This window comes from Spinacia oleracea, chromosome 6 (assembly GCF_020520425.1).
Source record: "Spinacia oleracea cultivar Varoflay chromosome 6, BTI_SOV_V1, whole genome shotgun sequence".
Taxonomy (NCBI): Eukaryota; Viridiplantae; Streptophyta; class Magnoliopsida; order Caryophyllales; family Amaranthaceae; genus Spinacia; species Spinacia oleracea.
The window spans coordinates 93,850,313-93,862,153 of NC_079492.1; the positions used below are offsets into that span (position 1 = coordinate 93,850,313).

An 11,841-nucleotide genomic window follows, 5' to 3' on the forward strand; every position below is an offset into this window, starting at 1 on the left:
TGTCGGGCCCCATCCCGTAAAACCGAGTCAAAATACAAATCCCGGATATGCAACTACGGGCTACTAGTACGATCATATTGGCTCTTGCACCGGAGATCAAGTACAACGTCTTAGAGGAAGATAATCCAAAAGAGTTGTGGGACAAATTGATTAAGATGTACGCATGTAATTCATTGGCCAACAAGTTGTTCTTGAAAAGGACCTTTATTCACTCGAGATGGAGGAAGACAATGCACTACAAGATCATCTGAATAAGTTTAATGGCTTGATCACCCAATTAGCGAGTTTAGATGTGAAAATCGAGGAGGAGGACAAGACAATTTTATTGTCGACATCTCTCCTTAAAAGGTATAACTCTGTGATAACTAGTTTACTTGTAGGGAAGACAACAATTGCTTTGGACGATACTGTGGTGGCGTTATTCGAGGCGGAGAGGTTCATGAAGAAAGGAGGATCGGCATCAATCCATGGAGGAGCAGGATTGGGTAGCGGAGGATAGTAGCAATAACTGGAAGGGAAATAAGAAGGTGGGCAATACAAACCCTAACATCAAAGATTGGTACCTGACGAGGTAGGACATATACAATCAAAGTGTCCTAGGTACAAGAAAGACTTGATGGTTTTGAGGAACGGTAGGGTTAGAGGTGCTGCTAATATTGCTATTGATGAGGATATGACTCTAAGGTGGAGGAGAGTAAAGATCCAAAAGAGGGTTGAATTTTGGATATGGGATGCTCACAACATATTTGTTGTAGGAAGAAGTGGTTTACTTCTTATACAAAGTGAAAGTTTGTGTGTCACTTAACCTAATGGGGAAGAGGCTAAGGTTGAGGGTATAGGTGAGGTTGAGATCAAGACACATGATGGGAAGACTCGGAAATTGCGAGAGGTAAGGTATATTTCGAGACTTGATCGTAATCTCATATCTTTGGGCCGTTTGGATGGCTTGAATTATGCTATACATATCGAGGAAGGTCATTTAGAGGTCACCAAGGCTAGGAGTGGGATCTTGAAGGGACGACGTAATAAACAAAACCTCTTCATACTTGAAGGAGGTAGTGAGGGACGGACTTTGGCTCAAGGAAAGGCAAGCTCCGCAAGTTGTTCTCTTGGTTCGTGAAAAGATTAAGTTGAGTTTAAGGGAAGGTTTGTTAGAAAATAAACGCAACTTAATTAAATCGAAAATAACTCATGTCGAAGATCGGAGTCAAATTCAGACTCTTGTTTACATACCAAGCCAAAGTTGCTGCGAAACTAAGATACTTTACGTGGGGGATCAAAAGGAGATTTCCGCACCACGAAAGACTCTTTGTTTGTTAAACTTTTAATATTATGTTTCCTAGTTTAATTAGAATTGTAATTAAGAAACTAATAGTATTTTGGTATGTAACAATCTCTAGAATTATTTAGACTTGGGGAGCAAGTATAATTCTAGTAGACGAGTGTTTCTAGAGGAATCCTCAATTGAGGAGTTATTGTATTATTTTGCAGAAACTTAATATTACTATAATATTTGGGGATCTAAATTTTCTCACAAACACTTGTGTCTTTTATTATTGTTTTTGCTATTTGTTCTATATTGTATTTGCGGGTTTGTTCTTAATCGTTCGTGGCATACGTTTGGTTATAACAGTAAAAATTATGCTCGTCTTAAAAAAAATCAAATAATGAGAAGAACGAAAACTATGTAGTTGGATGTTGACATAAAATAACACTACTCCCTCCGTCCCATATTTATAGTTTCGTTTGACAAAAATACGGGTTTTAAGAAAAATGGAATATAGTACATGGAAAAGTGAAATAAAGTACAAATTATCATTGATTTATATGGAAAAGTAGAATAAAGGACATGGGAAAGAGAAATATAGTACAAGGGGAATTGGAATATAGTACTTGTTTTTGTTTTGTTTTGTTGTGTTTTCAATGCATATTTTAATTAATATAGTACATGAGAAAGTGAGGACCTTAATAGCCAAAAATAGAAATAGGACTATAATTTTGAGACGTCCTATTTGAAAAACAGGGCTATAATTTTGGGAGGGAGGGAGTAATTTATAAGCGTCTCAAGACCATAAGTACAAGTACCTTTACTACGGAGTAGTTGTTACCAAGCTTATACAATATCTATACAAGTAGATTATCAAACAAAGTAATTAACACGAATCTTTGAGCATGATTTCCCTCTCAATCTCTCATATAAAGAGGCTCACAAAATTCACCCCCAAGATCATCACATGCCTCTCCCCTAAGCACACTGCAACCATGTAAATATTTCCAAATTAGTCTATTAATCTACAGAATTAATGGGAAGTATATGTATAAAGAAAGTATGTTAGTGTAATAATTATGAAATTGCAAATTTAAGATTTGACCTTTTGGGTTCACTGTTGTAATCAAAGTAGTCCCTATCAAACTGTTCAACAGTGTTTCTATTGTTTTCCTTTGGTTTATCAAGTTTAGTTTCAGGATAGATTACTGCTGCACAAGCATCTCCCCCAACAATGTCACACGCTTCTGCAGGAAACACCCTGAAATACACCAAAGACTAATAACATAAGAAATTTACTAATTTAACAAGCTAGCTAGATAGGCACCTAACACGGTCTCAAATCACTCGTCCACCCTTATTGAGACGGAATTATTATATATTTTATTTAAGAAGGGGGAAGTACTTAATAGACTGTGTTATCCTATATAAGTTTTTGTAAGTCTGCTTCAATAAAAGGACTTGTAACGGAAAACACGACTACTAAATGTAGATAAAACTTACGAGAACGGAGAGTTGTAGTTAACTGATAATGACTCATAAGGTGCTGATGAAGCGGCATTGATTGGGGAAGCACGGGAATTATTAGTTAAAGAGATGGTTGTTTTAACAGGGGAGCTGATAAAAATGGAAGATTTATTACAAGGGAAAAGTGGTTGAACAAAGCAAGTAGCAGCCTGCATTTTGTTTGTTAGATGATAACAGTATTTCTTTTGTTACTGAATACTGAATACTGAATACTGAATACAGAATAGTGATCTGGTGTTTGATGAGTCTGCCTTTAGAACTAAGGTGAGGGTGGGTTGAATATATAATGACAGAAGTGTGGTGCAATTCATAGGAATAGGATATCTTCTGAGTTTGGATAAGGTTATAATTATTAATTGGCAACACTTTAAATGATGTGGCAGTGGAACTTCTAAGTTCCTATCCAAGTTTCCTATCACCTTGGAGATATTTTGTTACTAGAAGTTAAATGTTTCGGAAACTGATTTTGGCAAATTAAACATTGATTTTTCTATATGCTATAGAGATAGTGACAAAATCAGTTTCCATAAAATCTTCCCGATTTGATCATATCCAAGACCGTGGAATCCACAACAATGGGTGGGCCGGACAGTGTTTGGGCTGAAATTTACTGAATTCACGTTAGGCGAACTAAAGGATACTCTGCCTGTACGCACTAACATTTTTTTGCTTCTCACATTGACAGGGCATAAGGTTAAACTCACAGCACAGGTTAAATTAGAAAAGAAAACAATAGAACAGCAAGGTTAACAGTAAACTAAATCTTACATCTGTTAGTTTTTTTTTTTTTTTTCTCTAATGAGTGTTTGTACATAAATACACAAGAAAAACAATTGCTATAATCTGAGATGTCCTAAATCTCTTTTTACAAATACCAAAAAAACAAAAAAATTGGTAAACATAATACATCAGCATCGGAAACTTTCCGTGTTACAAGGGAAAACCAGCTATCAGATGATAAAATTCTGTAAACCTACCCAAACACCTATTAGGCAACTGAGAGAAGAGAAACAACAAGGCTTTAAGTGTATTTAACATCATTGAAGGACTGCATTTCCACATAATAAACACGGAAATACCACAAAAAGAATCAGTCCTATATTTGCAGATACGCAGGCATATCAGCAAATGGGTAAAAATTATATACTTCATTCTGCAGATTTTGATGTGTGTCTTATACAAACAAGATCGTCCAACTTATTACCATCCACCTTATACAAGGAAACCCCCTCCATTTGCCGGTAATATTCCTGTGCTTCCTTCCTCAAGTTCTCGAAAGGCATCACTTCCCACTTACTGTAGTTTGACTTCTTTCTTACTTCACTCATGTCAAAAGAACCAGAGACTGGGCCGTTATAATCAGCGCCTTTCTCACCCCAAAACTTGCAATTTCTGAACTGCCCCTCGTCACCAACCTGACCTATCACATTCTGTTTTAGACGTATAGCTGCAGTGTGAGCTCTCTTTATTGCATCTCGACTTGGTATATTTGACCACTCTTCCTCCCTTTCAGCTCTCATTGGTGAATGTATTCTTATCACCTGTACCATACAAAACACTATTCGTTATCTATGACCCCCTAAAACAAGCAAAAAAATAACTCTGTACCAGAAAAGCAGGGATAAGAGAGGAGAAAAACAATCAATTATACCCCCAGGCACTCGAGTAGTTGATAGTAAGCTCTTCCTTGAAGTGGGTTGTGTCCCTTCCTTGGTTCCGAGAAGTATCTTGTCCTAAAAGAATCACAAATTACACCATCAGTATCTCTAAGCAAATGCATTTTATAAATTTTGGAAGACAAGATCTGACAAGAATTATAAATCTTATCGGCTCCTGTATTCTCCGCTTGGGAAGATATTTTTCAATCTATGTAGAAGAAGATTCTAAAACAAGGAATACTCTATACAGGCATAAGTGCATAACTAATTAATAAGGTTCAGGTGGGATTGCAATATATCATTACAGTCAAACGCGCAAAAAAAATACATCCACGTGTTCAAGTGGAATATAAACAATTCTCAATTATCAAAATGAATGGAACATGAATTTATAATAGGCATTCCCTGAACATGAACTCCGTCAATGTTTCGCAAGTTTATAGCAAGTATTTCCAAAAGTAAACTGAACTAATAGAGATATTTCTGTATCTTGCAACCAAACTAATTCCAGCTGTCGTACAGCACATGCATACTCTGCCTTTTAGTCATTACATTCACCCAAACTCCACTTTCAAGTAGCCGAATGATGCCAACAAGAGTTCTCCGCAGCTTCAATCAGAAATTGAAAGGGCATCACAAAAACTATATTCACCCCAAAAAAGGTGGTGAACAGCCTGAATCTGGCCAAATGTAGCTTCTTATAACATTTTTGCTTTAAAAGGAATTTTCTTACAACATTTTTTTTTATAAAGTAATTTGTCAAAAAAATTGTATTTTGTAAAGGAAATTTCCGACTTATGCTATCACTATATCTTACATGCACATCCTAAAACACCTCAGGTATGACAAAGAAGATTTCTGAAGTTAAATCCTAAAAGATGAACCACCCAAAAAAGCAAATAGACAACAGAAAAGACACATCATACAAGAACTTTGATAGGAATTCGGAATATAAAAGTATAGTGCAATATAAGAAACCTCCATCCCTGACTAGTGACAAACAACCAATAAATGGTTGTGATCTCTATTCAAGAGATTGCATCTCAAAAGTTATGTACCATGATCAAGCATCTCCATCTCCTTCATATCCTCAATTTCTTTCTCCAAGAGCTCTAACAAGTCACAAGCACTTGATGTTTGATAACTCTATTTTAATGCGATTAAGTATTTCCATCTCTCATATCTTTTATTTCCTTCTCCAAGAGCTCTACGCCAGCAAATATTTTTCATCCATACTAGTAGACTTGAAATCTTAGTCGTAAGAGAATCACCTTGTCCCATACTACCCCACATATAAGCGCCTTTAGCTTATCAATCCACCAACATATTTTTTAGCAGTAATCCTTTTACTTCTCGTGTTCCATATTCAACTTTTATATCTTTCCAGATCCCTCTGAGCCACAAATTTCCCCTAACAATGTTTTCCAAAAATTACATGCTACACATTTTTTATGGCACATGTTATACCATTCAAATAAATGCGATTTTTTAAACTGTGTGAACTGAGATAGAATTTCAGTTAATAGATACAAACTAATTCCAATATCTTCAATCTTAAGCCCTATGCAGCCAAAAGGGGTGAAATTTTACCAATTTCTCGCAATAAGCCTGCATATTATAGCAAGTAACAAATACTTCGTATATTTAGCTCCTAGTTCTTAATGCCAGTGAAACAGCTTCTATGAATACTCCTTGGAGAAGAATGTTATTACTAGTCGCTAGACTTGCTACTAATCCATATCTGAACAAAGCGACTTCCAATCCTTCAAGGTCTCAATTCTAGGCTCCATACGACGCCCTAGTGAAATATACATCCATTGTTGACCTTTGAGAAGCTCCCTCGCATTCGTTTCATTCCTACCTGCTTCTCTCTTCATTTGGGCTATAACAAAGTTTTAGCAGTTACCTAAGTGCAAATGTGCACTAAACAATAGGTCTACATTTCATGTAAACCGGTTAACAGAAAACTCACCATTCTTTATACCCAGGGTCCACAGTAAAACCATATATGTCAACGATGTCACACATTGAAAGTGCAAGCTCTACAGACTTCATCCCTGTCCCTTTGGCCCCTCTTCGCAGCACAATCCCCTGGAACAGGTAAACTGGATTCGCAATACTCTGCCACCAAAAGATTAACATGAGCATATAATTAAGATTCATGGATAAGTAGCTGATACAGCTTCTCGACAAGATGAAGAGTAAAAAGTATTCTTTATTTCTGTTGAAGTACTTATATTGAGTTATTGACAGGATAGCACCACAAAAGATTCCCCCAAGTTCCAAATTATCATAAAAATGACACAATCTAAAAGGAGGAACTGGAAAGTCATTCATTGGTCTATAAAATTACAAGTGTCTAGAGACTTGCACGTTGCACCACAACAAGACACGTAAAAATGACGTTGACTTATAGTAGGACAAGGAATGTCATTCTTTGGTTGGAGAGGTACAAAGAATTGGGGCAATCTGTAATTTTGTTTTCCAAATCAAAGGACAACTTGTCCTCATTGTTTGTTCTCCTTTTTTCTGCTAAGAATTAACTAAGTAATGCAATTAACAGAGAAGATTTAGGGAAATCAAAAATAAACTTGTATTGGATCATAAGAGAAATCAAGCTAACTACAAGTAGCCACACTTCGAGGGGTGGTTTTCCTCCCAATACAAAGCTACACAAAACTCTCAGTGAGTATCTCTATTACATGTTCTATTCTAGTTTGTATTATTACTCGTTCTTATTTGGTTAACAAAACTCTATTTACCCAAGAAAAACTATATTACATGTATTTCCCTACTTATTGCCGTGCTAACTCTACTCCTCACCAAACTTCCTCCATTATCCTTTATTCATCCCCCTTTTCTCAACTGATTCTGACATAACAAACTTCTCATATATTTCACATCCTACCCTTCCTCCTAACATAAGTGATTGTAATAGGAGGCCTCTGCTGATGTTTAGCATTTTCCTGCAGTTTGTAATATTTTTTCTTAATAAAATATGACATGATAAAAGGGAGGAGAAAGTGAAAGAAAAGAGGGCATACAAAGATTTGCAGAAGGAAGATAAGAAGCCACTCTTTTTCTCATTTCATTTTTTATTTTTCTCATTGACAAGAATGTCCATCACTAGGTACTCAAAGGCAGATTGTTCAGTCTTCACACAAACCGTCAACAAAAGCCCATATCAAGTACAATCACATCCAGCAGCATGAAATCAAAGTAGGTAACATAATCATGTGAACATTTTGTGAAGGTACCAGAGGCCCATTTGTTCTGTGACAGACAAACTTGCTGCCGGATTTAGAGGTAGCTCTTGGGTGAACCACCCTAGAGAGCTGTATTCAGTAAGCAGTGCTTATAAATGGCTAAGAGGTGAGTCTCCTAGTGTTGAATGGAAGAGATGGATTTGGAATAGACTTAATCTCCTAAAGATAGCTTCATTTGCTGGTAGGCTGTGTTAGGAAGACTAAGGCTACAACTCTTTCTCTTTACAAGGTCTGTGATGAGAACCAGTGCACCACTTGTGCACAACATCATGAAACCATTAATCGCCTTTTCTTCGAATGTTTTTCTCTGGTATGCTAGGAAGAAAAACACAAAGTTCAGAAGGCTGTTTATGCAGCTATGTGTGCTTGCAGGAAGGCTGTTTATGCAGCTATGTGTGCTTGCATTTAATAGAGAAATGGATCTTAAAAGAATTCCGCTTTGAATGGCACGGTATGGAAATCAAGAAATGAGGGATTCTATGCATTTCTATCGTCCAAACTTCAATAAAGCAGATCAAAGAAGAATCAGGGCAATGGGCCTATTGTTCCTTAGAAGATATCAACTTTGGTTTGAAAATTTGTAATTCTCTAGCTTTAGGTACTGTTTTTTGTTTTTTTCAGAAACTTGTATTAAGCTTCCCTTGCTGCCAGGGTGTAACAGCATTCTTGAGATTGGATTTACTTTGAACTTAGAGTCCAAATGAAGTTTCTTCCTTTGGAGGACAACCTGCTTGGGGAGTACGGCTCTCCCCCTCTTGGAGGGGTTTTTCCTGTGGAATCCAATCTGCACAGAGCTTTATTGAAAGGAAATTTCTTACTTTTACCAAAATAAATAAATAAATTACCTTTATCATCTCATTGAAGTCTCTGTGTGTCACACTTTTGATGATAAATACTTCCTCAGCTGAAAGAACATGAATAAAAGTAAGAACCACAATTGATCTTCCACTTCAAATAGAAACCCGTCAGTTTCACTTTCCACCCACCACGCCAGGGGGGGAAGGATGTAGAACTTTCTTTTTAATTACTAATTCATTTGTTTATGTTTTGAAGTGAAGGTAGTGTCTCCCCTGCTGACCAACCTCACAAAGTCACAAGAGCCCAGAACAAAAAGTAATTTACATAACAGGGCGAGGTTAATCTTTTTAGGGTAAGAAGTGTGCCTCGTAAATGTCATGTACAGGGATTTTCACCCCCAACAGGAGTTATTTTCAGATTTCCCTGCATGCAAACTACATTTAGCCTACCTGTTTCCCTTCTATACAAATGAAATAAACTACACCAATTTTTCCAAGATTATACTGAATGATTAATAAAGAAAGAAGTGGGTAACAACTTACGGGCCCCTTTGAGAATGTTGATCATGTTACGAGCAGTGCCTCTAACTCCTAGGCGAAAGGTCCGCTTTGTACCAACAAATTTGGCATACTTCTGCATTACACCCATGAGAATAAATGAGACATCTCTTAATCACCCTTGACCCTCCCTGCGCAAAAAGAGTGGGAGCAAAACGGGTGCAAAAAATAGCACGACTGTATATTAATCCAAGAGAAATGTGGTATCTACAGCACAAATTCATATTTGATTCAAGTTCATGATTGACAGCAAGGTGTAAGCATGAGCATGACCTTCTCTGGCCTTCCAACTAACATACAAAATTAAATTACGCAGATACTAATTTTACATAACACAGTAACAGGTAAGAAATTTTCTAGGTACTACGTTTCCAGCAGAATTTTAACTATACTAGAAATTAACATCATCTGCTTCAATAACGTTACTGCTGATCCTCGTAACAAATACTTTGTAATTTACTTCTAAATGTCATACTTGGTATTAGATATTTATTCCCCCTTCCCCACAAAACATCCCAGGGTGTAGAGGGAAAAAAAAAGTTACTCCTATGAACATGGATACACATGAGGCAAGGAGATCATGAGGCACGTAAGAATAGTAGCAGCAATTCAACCAAATACGAAATTATCATAAATTCAAAAGGTCACCTCATTAACAGGAGCCTCGTTATCTCTAATCACTGCGTCATGACTGTCAATCTCTTCTCCAAACTCTGTCAATAAAAGATCTCCAGAATTTCCTACAACTGCACATCTTTCAAATTGACGGGGATGAAATGGTGGTGTAGCTGGTAAAATAGGACTGAGAAGATCATCACAAAGAGATTGATTGTGGCATTTCTTATCTCCCCTGACACAATTTAAAACAGGACTTCAGTTTCATGTTAATTAACCAAATAATCTTCAGTAAAGGCCAAGACAAACTTAAGTTATGAAAAAATTTAGGTATACATTTTTCGTAAGGTCAGAATCATACAATTGGGCTATCCGTTTCGCTGCATAGTCAAACCAACCATCTGGACGAACATCTAGATATTCTCTTGTCAATACTGTTGTGACATTGCGATACTGCAATAATCAATACTCTATTAGACGTTGTTTCAAAAACCATGGTACATGCACTGTGAACAAAGAAGTGGATTGACCTGTTCCCAAAGTAAAAGTGCTTCACATATATCATACTCATACTCTAATGGTTCCTTCTTCTTGAACTGAACATTATACTGCAAAAAAGAAACAGTTTAGATTGGAGTAGTTCGAAAATTATCAAATTCGCTTAAAAAAGGAAAAAAGGTTTATTGTATGTACCCATGTGCTGTTAGTGTCTTCAGGATATTTGAGTTTCAATTTGCAGTGATCAATAATATCTGCAGTAAGTCCAAGTCCCCTCTTTGCCTACGTGGGTTTCTGAATATTGTAAGTCATAAAACGAGGCATAATGGACAACAAAAATTGAAAGACGTATAGTGATCAGTTGAAATAGAAAAAGAAATTCAGTGTCTGAAAAAACAACCAAATAAACACTCAGAACTGAATGCCTAAAAGATTGCTGTCACCAACAGTCCAACACTATCCGAAGCACAGGAAATCCCAAGAGAAATAATAGAGATAATTCTGTTACATTGCCGGCTAAGGTTATGTGATCATGCAGCAGATCTGAACTAATAAAGTACATTCTACACTTATGCATGAACAGAATATCCTGAACAGCAAACCAATTGCCCAGCAATGAGGAACAAAAGGAAGCATTAAATTTCACAAGCACCATAACAAATAGAGGCAAGAAAAGAATGAAGATTCACAACAGTGTCTAAAAGAAACAAATAAACACTCAGAAATGAATGCATAGACCATTGTTGCCAACAACAGTCAACACTATTCGAAACACACGACTTGCCAGAGAAATGATAGATAAAGTTTTGTTACACTGTCGGCCAGGATAAAGTCGATAATATGGTCATGCAGCAGATTCGAACTAATATAACACAATCTATACTTAGGCGTGAACAGAATATCCTGAACAACAACACAGCTGCTCAAGATCCTTAGAATCATCTAAAAGACGCACATAGACAAAATGATTCATGATACTGCTCAAATATCAGTTGCCAGAAACTTCAAATTAGTCAGAAACTTATAACGAGGGATCACATTTTACAATCACATAGATTAAAAGTTTGGAACCTAATCACTTCAAAAGTTCACATTCACATAAAATGGCTCAAATTTCACAATTACAATACAACGTTGTGAGTGAATCAATAAACTAAAATAAATAAAAACCCACAAAAATAAATCTCACCACACATTGCTGAATATTGGTTTGAAACTGAGACAAGATTTCAACTTCCAATCTATTCAAAAGTTCTACCTTTCTACCACCTGTACCAAAAACAACAACAAAAACCCAGAAAAATTCATAAGTTATACACCAAAATAAATTGATTAATTAAAAAGTGTACCTGAAAAAGGGTAGATTAAAGGTAGATTACCGCTAAATATAGAAGATTGAATGAAGAAAACGAAGAGACAGAAACAAACGAGAATGCAAACTAGATGCATGATAGAATGTCGGTGCTTGCTTTGTGTTTGAGGTCTCATCTTTCCTTAATTGTTTAACCACGGATCATTAGATGCTAACAAGAAATGATTACTGAATTTCTTGAATTTGAGCTCAAGATTGAACACCAGGTTGTTTATCGATTTCGAGAGAGTGTAGTCGGGGCCTCGGGTAGATGGTGTTTGCGCAATTATGCTACTGATGCAGT

The 11,841-nt window shown here is 36.4% G+C and overlaps 2 protein-coding genes across 2 annotated transcripts; both read right to left on the minus strand.

Annotated features, from left to right (window-relative positions):
* Positions 1 to 1,796: 1,796 nt before the first annotated feature.
* LOC110791200 (light-regulated protein 1, chloroplastic) lies at positions 1,797 to 3,106 on the minus strand. The gene is made up of 3 exons (XM_021995948.2): positions 2,771 to 3,106; positions 2,373 to 2,528; positions 1,797 to 2,254 (listed from the first exon to the last, which is right to left on the minus strand). Exons 1-3 carry the CDS (start codon positions 2,947 to 2,949, stop codon positions 2,185 to 2,187), a joined length of 405 nt encoding a protein of 134 aa, XP_021851640.1. The 5' UTR covers positions 2,950 to 3,106; the 3' UTR covers positions 1,797 to 2,184.
* A 434-nt stretch (positions 3,107 to 3,540) lies between these two features.
* Positions 3,541 to 11,841, minus strand: LOC110791201 (sialyltransferase-like protein 1). Its single transcript, XM_021995949.2, has 11 exons — positions 11,566 to 11,841; positions 11,376 to 11,455; positions 10,382 to 10,468; positions 10,219 to 10,296; positions 10,050 to 10,141; positions 9,722 to 9,923; positions 9,059 to 9,149; positions 8,564 to 8,622; positions 6,425 to 6,573; positions 4,446 to 4,527; positions 3,541 to 4,335 (listed from the first exon to the last, which is right to left on the minus strand). Exons 1-11 carry the CDS (start codon positions 11,672 to 11,674, stop codon positions 3,943 to 3,945), a joined length of 1,422 nt encoding a protein of 473 aa, XP_021851641.1. The 5' UTR covers positions 11,675 to 11,841; the 3' UTR covers positions 3,541 to 3,942.